Here is a 12,391-nt window from a genome sequence, read left to right on the forward strand (position 1 = left end):
AGGCTTGGTGACCCCGCTATACAGAATACAAAAAGAGGCAATTGTAATGTAATTTAATGTAAACCCCTGAGAAGCAAAATACTGAAATCTGGAAATGAGACCTCTGCATTATTCTCAGAGCCATAAAGGGCTGCCCATCTCAGAAAAGGGAACTAGAAACGCTCCACAGAAACTGCAAGAGATAAGGGAAATTTTCTGTCTGCCTATAGCCATGAGCAGGTAAAATGTTACACATGGGAAAACAAATCTCCCGTCTGTGTTATGCACAGATGTGGGACATGATATTATATATTTCTTCAGATGCAGCATTGCCAAGCAAATTTTTTAATATAAAAACTTATTAGAGAACTGCTAAACTGCTGGAAGTCAAGTCAAAAATGCCCTAAAGTGACTCTTCAATAATCCAAGATAAAATGAACCACATGAGGAAGAGTCAATCAACTTAAAAAAAAGGAAAATAAGCTCACCCGGAACTGTAAATCATCCAATGATATTTCAGACTGTGCTGTGTCATTAAATGTTTTAAAGTTATTAAAGATGTAAAGATGAATTAAAATGACACTGAAATAACTAGAAAAGACTGGACAAAACAGCAGGCATACTTGAAAAACTACCTGTTTTAACATTTATAAAAGGAAAACGTATATACCCTTGAAAAAATTAAACAGAAGATTAGACACATGTGAAGAAAGAATTAGTGAACTAGAGAATGGAGGATAGAGAGAAACCACCATTTCTCCAGAGAAATAAAAAGTTGGAAACTGTAAAAGAGAGCATGAGAGACATTAATTCAGAATATAAAGCTTATAAAGAGTGAATGGGAATGATTGGATGACAGATGACAAATGAGAGACAATTCTTGAGAATTTTCCAGAAGGAAAGGAATAAGCAAATCAGATAACATTGTAGAAAAATTTCTGAATATCAGAGACAAAGAAAAAATCTTTTAAAATCAACTGTAAGAAAGAGACAGATTGCCTATAAGTAAATCACAAACAGAGCATACGTTTTAAACAACAGAAGATACAGTTTCTAGAAAGTAAGTTCAAACAGCTAATGCAAAATGTTATAAAATTTAAATTGAGTACTAAAGTATCAGGCAAGGATAATATATTCGGAGAAAGAAGTCATACTTAAAATGTTCTATGGAATTTTAGATTAGGAATGTAAAGGTAGTCACAATTTTACACTTTGTAAGTAAAGTGTGAGTATTAAAACTTTAATTGTAATCACTATGAACCTAGCAATTAGAATGTAAATATCCCAAAAGAGTAGAGGGAAATAGATGGATTTGAAAATTAAAAAAAAAAAAGACCAATCCAACAGAAAGCCTCAAAGAAAATACACACTTGCACACATACACCTACAGTCATGCACCACATAACAATGTTTTGGTCAACAATAGACCACATATATGAAAGTGGTTCCATTAGATGATAACAAAGCAGAAAAATTCCTATAGCCTAGTGAGATCGTAGCCATCATAACGTTACAGCACAATGCTTCGCTCATGTGTCTGTGGTGATGCTGGTGTAAACCAACCTACTGCATTGCCAGTTGTATGAAGGTATAGCACATACAATTACGTACGGTACACAATACTTGATAATAATAAAAAACAACTATGTTACTGGTTTATGTATTCACTATATTATACTTTTTATTGTTATTTTATAGTGTACTCTTATTGATATATTTAAAAAGTTAACTGTAAAATAGCTTAGGCGAGTCTTTCAGGACGTATTCCAGAAGAAGGCATTGTTATCAGAGGAGGCGGCAGCTGTATGTATGTAATTGCCCCTAAAGACCTTCAGTGGGACAAGATACGGAGGTGAAGACAATGATAGTGATGATCCTGATTTTGTGTAGGTTTAGGCTAATGTGTGTGGTTTTTGTCTTAGCTTTTAACAAAAAAAGTTTGAAAAGTAAAAATAAATAAAAAACAGAAAAAGTTTACAGAATAGAGATATAAAGAAAAAATATTTTTGTACAGCTATAGAATGTGTTTTATTTTAAACTGTTGTCTAAAAAAATCAAAAGTTTAAAAATTTTTAAAGTTTATAAAGTAAAAATGTTACAGTATGCTAAGGTTAATTTATTATTAAATAAATAAAAATATACTTGTGTAAATATAGTGTAGCCAAGTATAGAGTGTTTACAAAGTCCACTGTAGGGTATAGTAATGTCCTAGGCCTTTACATTCACTCACCATTCATTCATTGATTCGTTCAGAGAAACCTCCAGGCCTACAAGCTCCATTCATGGTAAGTTCCCTAAGGAAGTGTACCAGGTTTTTTTTTTTTTTTTGTCATGTATACCATTTTTTATTGTACTTTTTCTATGTTTACATACACAAAAAGCATTATGTTACAATTGCCTACAATATTCAGTATAGTAACATGTTCTACAGGTTTGCAGCCTAGGAACAATAGGCTATACCATATGGTTTAACTGTGTTGTAGGTTATAACATTTAGGTTTGTGTACGTATGCTTTATGATGTTTGCACAAAGAAGAAACCACCTAAGAATTCATTTCTCAGAATATATTCCAATTGTCAAGCAATGTATAACTATATTACATATATACATACACACAGAATAGTAAATACAAAAACAGAAAAAAAAAGTGAAAGTAATTCCAAATGTGTCAGAAATTAGAGTAAATATAACAATTACATCTGCCTGTTAGAAGTTAGAAAGTCTCAAATTGAATATAGAAAAAGGACATTATGACATTTATAAGAAATATACCTAAAATTCTCAAAAGACCTAAAAAATCTCAAAACTAGTTTCTTCTCCCCAAAAATATATCTTATGATTTTAATAGTATATAAAAGAGAATTTATTATTTAAAAAGTTATTTGAGATAAATTGGGGAATTAATCAGAAAAAGAGCACCAAAAGGATACAAAATATGAAAACACCTAAGAACAAAATATAAAAAGATAACAAAAAAAAAACAGGGTTGTCAGAGAAAGTAGGGTATTTTTTAGCTCTTCTCCATCAGAAAATGTTAGGTCAAGCGGAAAAGCTTCAGCAAAAATGGACAAGATTTGAACCACATAAATGTAAGTTTGATTTAACCAACTGATATACTACCTTGCATTTTAAAAGAAGAATATGTATTTTTTTCATGTACAAATAACATATTTGAAAAAATTAAGTGGGTATCTGGCCACAAAGAAAATACATAGAAATAGCAAAGAGATATCATAAGATCACTGTTTTCTTTTTTACCACAACCCAATTAGAAGTTAAAACAGAAATTGTTAAATTAAACCACTAAAAGACTATTGGTTTGGAAACTGAAAGTACAATGTATTTCCAAATATTAATTGTCTAAAAAATCAAATCTGAAATTATGGACTATTTATAACTGACCATAAAAAATAGTAAAGTAAAATTTATTAGATACAGGTAGCATACCAGTATTTAGAAAGACATTTGTCAATTTAAACAGTTTTATTAAGAAAAAAGAAAGAAAATAAATGGACTAAGAGTCCAACTAGAGAGATTAGAAAACAAAACAGTATAAATCCAAAGAAGGTATAAAGAAGAAAGTAATTTTAGCAATGAGAAAAATCAATAAAACCACCAAGCAAAACAAAAAATACCACAATGGAGTAGTTCAACAGAGCCAAGTACTAGTTCTTTGAAAACATTAATGAAATAGACAAGCTTCTGACAATGCTGATTAAAAAATATAGAAATATATGTAAAATTAGAAGACAAAATATAAATAAAATTAAAGTTACACTTTATTAAAAATATATGAAGAACTATGTGCCAATAAATTTATAAACAGATGTAGAAAAATGCTATCAAGCTGACTCAATGATAGGAAACCCAAAAAAGATTTACAGCAGATTTGAAAAATTACATAAGTAGTCCACAACCTATCAGCAAATAAAGACACCAGGAGCCTCAGATTCGTTTAGTGGCAAATTTTACCAAAGTTTGTTATAAACAAACAACCTTTGTTTAACAAAGATAAATAACCTTATCTTTTACAAACTGTTCCACAGAATAGGAAAAGAGGAAAAAATCCCACATTTTATAAGGTTATTATAACCTTTGTATTATTTATCTACCACTGTGTAATCAACTACTCAAAACCTGGTGGGTAATCAATGACTCATGCAGCTGCAGTAATCTATTGGCTCCAATGGCTGGCTATTCTAGGATGGCCTCAGTCATTTGCCTGGTACGTGATACTGGGTTTCAGCTGGCCATGTATCTCCAATAGGCTAGCTAGTTGTGCTTTCTTGCATCATAGCTGGGCATCAAAGCACCAAAAGAGAGGTGAGGCTGCAATGTGCAAGAACTTTTCAACCTTCTGTTTATACATGTTTTCATGTCTCAACCAAAGTAAGTCATATGTCCAAGCCTAGAATCAACATTGGAGGAAACTTATAAAAAGATATAGATACCTGTAAGAGTGATTCTTTGAGTCATTACAATAACAATCTATGACAACTGATAATATTGATAACAGATCTAGACATGATCTTCTGAGAAAGTAAAATTATAAGCTAATGTCACTTATAAATGCAACTTCAAATGTCCAAAAAATATTTGCAAACCCAAGCCAAGATATATCCATAAAAATTTACATGAGAGTGACAGTTTCCTCCGGTAATGTGAATATTGCTTTGCTTTGACATGAATAGATTTTTAAAAAGTGATAATTTCAAATATCTCAAATTTATATATATAGTATATATTTGTGTATGTATACACACATATAATTCAACGCTCACTCATAATAAAACTCTTAGGATATAAAAAGTGGAAGAAAATAAAGTATATTTACCAAACTCCTATTCAGTATAAACATTAAACTTATTAATAAAAGGTTGGCAGTTTTCCTCCAAAATTGGAAATCAGGTACATTTGTTCATTGTCACCAGATTTCTTTTAACATTTTTACTGAAATTCCCAGCCAATGTAATAAAAAAGGTAAGACCCATCTTAATTGAAAAGACGTAACAGTTTTTACACATTAAAGATAGAAGAAACTATAATTAACCTATGAACAAAATTTTAAATCAAAATTGGTAAGTTCTAAGCACTAAACAGGCTTACACTGGCATGTTGCTGAGAAATTTTATAAAGAATGCTAAGAGACACTTTGCTCTTAATAATAATATATGTGTTATTAAAGACCAAGAACAGGTTATTAAAATTTTTATTCATGTACTAGGTGAAGGCTTGCTTGGTGTGATTTTAGTTGCATTAAACTGGGCTTTAGTGTATAGCTCTTGCTCATGCTGCTTTAATAGTATGTTAAAATATTTAAGGGTTTCTTTATTTAGAGAAGTTCCTATGGTAAATCACCCATTTTCATTAGACAAATAGTTAATGAGCATTCAATATGCTAGGTTCTGAGTATTAATGATATATATGATAGCCAAATAAAAAAAGCAGCAGAGGTCAGGTGCAGTGGCTCACACCTGTAATCCCAGCACTTTGAGAAGCCAAGGTGGGAGGACTGCTTGAGACCAGGAGTTTGAGACCAGCCTGGGCAACACAGCAAGACCCCATCACGACAAAAAGAAAAGAAAAAAAATAGCTGGGTGTGGTGGTGTACACCTGCAATCCCAACTACATGGGAGGCTGAGACAAGAGGATCACTTGAGCCCAGGAGGTCGAGGCTGCAATGAGCCATGTTCACGCCACTGCACTCCAGCCTGGGTGACAGAGCAAGACCTTGTCTCAAGGAACAACAACAACAACAAAAAGAGCAAGAAAGCAAGAGAAGGATAGAAATTTTAAGCATTGCAGTCAGATGAAATAAGGAAACCAAAGGCAGTCTTTGGAAACCTGTTGAGAAGTTTATATATCTCCACGATAATGAGGAATTCTCAGCAGGGAAGTGAAGTGAGGATGTGGATGAAACACTGACAGCTAGCAAGTTGAAAAAGAAGAGCAGAATACAAGTGTCTGAATCCTGGGAAACACCAATCATTAAATAAAGATTTGGCAATAAAAGTGCAAAGCTCATACCTAACCATTCCTCCTCCCTCACTGATTGATAAAGCATCTAATCTTTGTGATCCCTAAAATAGCTTCAGAATATTCTCCACAGTGAATTTTAGGCAGTGAATTTTGGGTAATTTTTATCAATCAATCAATGGAAATCCTGCTGTGAAACACATTTGTCATCCAGCATTTAAGGGATAATGGGAACGCACAATAAAATAGTAGGAGTGTACGGGGTAATAGAAACCAAGAAGAAATTTCTTGAAACAGAAAATAGTCAACATTAAATGTGGAGAAGATGACCAGAAAGGAAAATATGTTCACAATGTATTTGATAATTAAGAGAATATTTGTGTGTTATTAAGAATAGTTTCAATGGAATAGTGGCAGTTATAATCAGAGTGTAGTAGGTTGAATATGTGGAAGATGAAAATTGAAGAGATTCTAATGCTATATCTTAGCAGTATTTTGATATTTAAGGTAACAGGAGAGCAATGGCATGGTAACAAGCAGATACTTGCGGGATTCAGGAAAGGCAGGTTAATTTCTTATTTTTATTATGAAAGAAGTTTGACCATTTGCATTTATCCCTACAGGACACCTTATGTTATTATTAAGTATATTTGATCAGGTCTAAATTGATAATTGATACAAGATCCCGATAGTACAAAAAGGGAATGCAGTTATAAGGAGACAACAAAAGTCAGAGTAGACTGGATGTGAAAGTCTGGTTTGCCCTCGTAGCTATTTCCTGGAGGGAAGGGGTAGCTACAGTTTCCTGTCCCTCTTCAGCACTTCTCCAGCTCCAGTGGGTTTTTAAATTACATATTCCTTATTTTGTGAACACCAAGGACACAGAAGGACTAATAAAGTTGCTGTTCTTTGCCATATATTGATTGCTTTGTAGCTTTAATAGGTTTGTTTCATCAATGTGATAAAAATGGACTCTAAAGAACACTAATCAGTTGGTTTAATAAATTAATGTAATGTAGTACAATGTAATGTGAAAAGGAAACAGAGTTAGAAAGAAAAGTTTGAAGTAATACTACACCTAAGAATGTCTTTAGGAGGGCTGTATTTAGTTATTTTATATCAAAAATGTATTTAAGTTGTCTAGTTTTTAGTTGAATGAAAGGAGTTCTCTTTCTTCATTAGGCCAATGATTTTTTTTCTTCGTAATAGCTGATGAATGAAGTATTTTGTTGAGCTTTTATGCAACTTCTATTATTAATGAATATTAATATGATATTTATATTTCCAGTATCGCAGAAATAGTCATCCTCACAATAAACTAAGGAACCGAATTTGGGGAATGGTCAATTTTGTCAACATGGTAAGATTTGATACAGTTTTTGAATCAAGCCAATAATACAAATGCAAAGAACCTTTCAGCGCAGTTCTCTGCTGGACTATTGTAGTTACCTGATATTAAGGGAGTACAAAGCACAAAGACTAATAAGCAAAAATCCATGGGAAAAAATAATCACAACAAACCACAGCTCTGAATTTTCAATTTTTGATGTAAATGACATTTAATATTGAAATAAGTTTCAAAACTTGGTCTCTAATCACAAAATTTATGAACCAATGTACAAAGAATATGAAAATGAATCACTGTAAACCAAATCACACTACTTTAAATCACTGCTCTGTGACGTTGTATAACAAAAAGTCTTATTAAGTTATAATTTGTTGTCCATGGTTTGGCATAGAAAGTGGAGTAACTGTTTCAGTAAAATATATTAAAATGCTTAATTTGTCTAAATTAGAATGAGGTATATAACCCTTTAAAAAAAACAAATTGTGAATTGCAACACGTGTTTTTTGCCAACTCATTCTAAGACACCTCAGCCCTATTACTAGGATAAAGAGACCCCGTAGGAAAAAGCTGTAAGGAAGGCCCCTCTAGGCCAATGGTTACTAATTCACCAGTTGAGGGACATTTAATCTGTTTGTAGTTTTTGGCTGTTGTAAATACAATGGCTTTAAACATTTGTATATAGTTGTATGTGCAATTATAGAATTTCATTTGTTTTTTGTAAATAACGAAGAAGTAGGAATACTGGGTCATATGGAAAGTGTATGCTTCCTCACGATAATATATTCTTTGAAAGAAAGTTACTATGCACGGCTCACACTTAAGTGGAAATTATGTTCTTCCTCCTTGACAATGGAGCATCTACATAAATTAGTTGAAATTTTTCTATGCAAGATATTTATCTCTTTTCTTCCATTAATATGTATTTAATAATTTATATCAGTATGGACTCATGGATATTTATTTTGTACTTTGAGTTACAACCTAACACTACTTTATTTTGTTGCTCAAAGTGTTTCAGTTTTGTCCATTGGGCAATATTTTAGCTGGTCTATGTGTCCCTTGGGCATACCCTCATCAGTGTGTGAGTGTGTGTGTATGTGTGTGTGTGTGTGTGTGGTATTTACAGTGTTGGATTCTCTGAACTTCTGGGATCTGTGATTTGCTGTTTTATACTATTTTTAAAAATTATTGATCATTCAAATATTTCAAAGAAATTCAAATATTTCTTCTGCATTGTTATCTCTCTTCTCTTTCTCGCATTTCAATTATATGCATATTAGATCCTGTGATTTTCCCACAGCTTTGGACCTTCCCCTATGTGGTTTTCACTCTTAACTCTTTGTGTTTCCATTTGGCTAATTTTTGTTGGGCCAACAAGATTCTTTCCTCACCTATGTCTAGCCTACTGATGTACTCATCAATGGTATTCTTTGTCGCTACTACCATATATGTACTCAGCTCTTTTCACTCACTCTCTCTTATAGTTTCCACCTCTCTGCTGAAATTCCCTCATCTTTTCAAGCTTGTTTTTCACTATATTCATTTTTTTATTACTGCATAACAAGTTACCACAAACCTAGTGTCTTAGAACAATACTCATTAACTATCTCACAATTTTTGTAGGCAGGAAGTCTGGGTACAACATAACTGGATTCTCTGCTCAGGATCTCAGAATGAGGAAATCAGGCCTGGGGGTCTCAGCTTGTTGTTGTTGGCAGAATTTAGTTCATGCAGTTACAGGATTGAAGTCCTCAAATTCTTGCTGGCAGTCTGCTGGGGCCATCTCAGTTACTGGGGGCCCTGACAATTTCTTGCCACACAGTGCTCTCTCGGACCCTTTCACAACATGGCAGGTTTCTTCTTTGGGCCAGCAGGAGAAATGCTGCTGCTTCAAATTACTAGACTTGTTTTAAAAGATTAAGTTAGGTCTACCCACAGTAAGTTCACTGTTATTCAACTCAGAATCCTCTGATTCGGGTACCTTAATTACATCTGAAAAGCTGTAAGCTCCCTTTATCTTTGTTCTGTATCATAACCTAAATATAATAGTGAAATTCATCATAGTCACAGTTCTGCCCACGTTGAAAGGGAGGTCATTTCACAGTGTGTTACTGTCCAGGAACAGGAATCCTTGGGGGCCATCTTAAAATTCTGCAAACCACATCCATGTTTCCATTAGAGCCTTCAACATATTATGGATAACTAATTTAAATTTCCTGTTAGACAATTTCAACATGTGGGTCATCTACGAGTTTAGTTTTGTCAACTCTTTTCTCTCCAACAGTGGGTTGTCTTTTCTTGCTCTTTTGTATGTTCTTTAATGTTTTATTGGATAGTAGACAGTATGTATAGGACAGTAGAGTCTAAGAAAATAGTATTTATGCCCGAAATGGTACACTTCCTCTTTTGCTAGGTCATTAACATGCGGAATTGGATTAATCTGGTCAGAAATTGAGCTGATTTTGTTGCTACTGCTACCTGAAGTGCACTATCGACTGCATACTCATCTAGCATTACTTTGTGCTTAGGGTGGGTCCTGAATTGTTGGGGAGTTTTTCTCCATATTTTTGTTCCTTTCTCAACTTTAGGCTTTTATTGAGAGCCAGTACCTCAGCACGTTTATTGAGAGCCAGCACCTCCCTTCACATTCTCACCGTTTCTTCAGTAGTGGCGTGTTGTTTGTTCCTCAGTGCCTTCTAGCCTAGTTATGGGGTCCAGAGCATGTTCTATCATTCTGATTTAACCTCAGTCTTAGGGAAGCCCTGTCCATGGGTCGTTGGGTGAGTATTTCTCAGTGTTCATTTTCCTCTCCATTGGTAGGAGATCTTGAATGGTCTGGATTCAGGACAGCTTCCCACTTCTCCTCCAGGAGTAGAAGGCTATTTTTGTTTTGTTTTGTTTGCCTTTTCTTCAGCTGTAATACATTTTAATTTGGGTTCTGGGGGAAAAATTTACTATAGCTCCCTTGGCAGTTTAAAGCTTTTGTTCCTTGAGGGAAAGAGTTCGGTAGATTTTATAATTTTTTGCAAAGCAGCAATTCTCCCCTTCTTCAGGCCCACCCCACTGAGGGAGCCATCTTGAGTCTCCCTCTCTGTCCCCCACTGTGGTTGTTGGCATCCACGGAGGCCCATGGAGATCAATCTGTGTGTGGGTCTGAGATCCCTGTGTCTGGATCTCCATAGGGCTCTGCATTCTCCTTCTCTCCCACACTTGGCCTGAAGCAATTCATTAATGATATTTGGTCAGTTCTTTCTACCCATTAAAAAGGTGCTCAACATCTTTCTTTCTCATTATCTGCCACAAGGAAGGTGCTTTGGCACCATCTCTCCTTGAAGGAGACTGTCTTTGCTTAGGGTTCAGGCACACTTGTTGGCCCTATTGCCTCAGTTCTGTGGTGGACTCAGAAAAAAATATATGACTTTCTAGATTCTCTGGCTTGTCCTTTTTGTCAGGGTAGAGGCAACATTCTTTCTAACTTTGTACATTGTAGGCAGAAGCAGAACTTCTCCCAACTGTTTCAATTTATGTCCGTGGAAATTGAAAATTTTCCCCATGCCTTTTTGTAAGAGGGAGGAAGGAACAGTGTGGAGTGCAATGATTACATCTCATAGTCACTTCTGTTTTCTTCCATTCCTTGTATCTTGCAATTATGTCTTTTATCACTTCCCTAGCACTGACCCCAACTCAAGACTCAAACTCTCTCCTTGGTTTCTCATCTTCAAGTAAGCATACATACAAAATTGGTGCATATTGCTGAACTTTTACTGAAGATTTGTAGTTTAGATTGGGAGGTTACATAGCACATTATAAAACAAACAATTTAAGCTAACAAAGTCTAAAAGCCCGTGTGCCTGGCCATTGTATCCCTTCTTACTGGCCCTTTATCCTTCACAGAGCCCATACTCACGTTATTTCACTGGGTCCTTTCTTATTTTGACTTTTATTATGTCTTCACCCCTTTTAACTCAGAGATTCCATAGTTATTTCCCTACTCTAAAGAGCAGTTCAACTCTCCACAACCTTCCAAATGTGTGTATCCAAAACTATCCAAGAATTTAGCAGATAAAGCATGGCTTTTATTTTATATGTTCTTATGAGAAGAAAATATCATCATCAGAATGACAAATAATATTTCCGTTTGCACTTGTGTGTAGTTTTGTAAACGTAAAGCCCATTTGTGAATAGAGAGGGTCTGAAAATCCCAGGTTAAAATAATTATTGCTATGTAGTACTTGATTTCTAAAGTTTACCATACATTAAGATTAGGGTCAAGATCCTGGTATGGTGACTCATGCTTGTAATCCCAACACTTTGGAAGGTCAAGGCAGGGGAATCACTGAGCCCAGGAGTTCAAGACTAGACTGGGCAACAAACTGAGACATCATCCCAACAACAACAACAACAACAAAAAGAAATAAATAAATTAAATAGCCAGGCACAGTGGTGTGTGCCTGTAGTTCCAACTACTCAGGAAGCTGAGGTGGGAGGATCCTTTGAGCGCAGGAGTTCGACTTTGCAATGAGCTATGATTGCACCACTGCACTCCAGGCTGGGTGACAGAATGAGACCCTGTCTCAAAAACAAACAAACAAACAATTCAGGGCCAAGAGGAATAAGGATGCATATCACAGGCTCCAGTGTAGATTTGAAGTCAGAGTTTGACTACATGTCTAACTTCGGGAGAGTTTAAAAGGCACCTAATCCCCATGATTATGAAATGAACTTTTTGGCCTCTACTGACACATGGAATTGAGTATATTCATATCATGTAGGTTAAGAAAAGTAGAATATTAACAGAAGTTTATTGTTATAGGAATGATATAATTATTACACTTCTTATTGACTAGTTACATTGCCTAGTAACATTGTATGAATGATCTTTCCATTTCTGTTCAATCAGTGTTGATAGTTTATCATTCACTTTCTTTCAACCTACTTGTACTGACTATTGTAGAATATAAAACTGATACAACACATAGTCCTTTCTCTCAAAATTCCCATAATAACTGCATAAACTCTAACTTCTTTTGTCCTGGCATAAAAGTACCTATCACCCAGGTGTTTACAGAGCAGGTAGAAATAGGTGT

At 34.6% G+C, this 12,391-nt stretch overlaps 1 protein-coding gene across 1 annotated transcript in view; it reads left to right on the forward strand.

Annotated features, from left to right (window-relative positions):
• Positions 1 to 12,391, forward strand: part of ADAM7 (ADAM metallopeptidase domain 7) — a 68,655-nt gene that overhangs the window by 27,919 nt on the left and 28,345 nt on the right. The window contains exon 8 of the mRNA XM_519664.8: positions 7,245 to 7,316. Within this exon, the coding sequence (XP_519664.5) occupies positions 7,245 to 7,316 (72 nt within the window). The remainder of the gene's footprint in view (positions 1 to 7,244; positions 7,317 to 12,391) is intronic.

This window comes from Pan troglodytes, chromosome 7 (assembly GCF_028858775.2).
Source record: "Pan troglodytes isolate AG18354 chromosome 7, NHGRI_mPanTro3-v2.0_pri, whole genome shotgun sequence".
NCBI lineage: Eukaryota > Metazoa > Chordata > Mammalia > Primates > Hominidae > Pan > Pan troglodytes.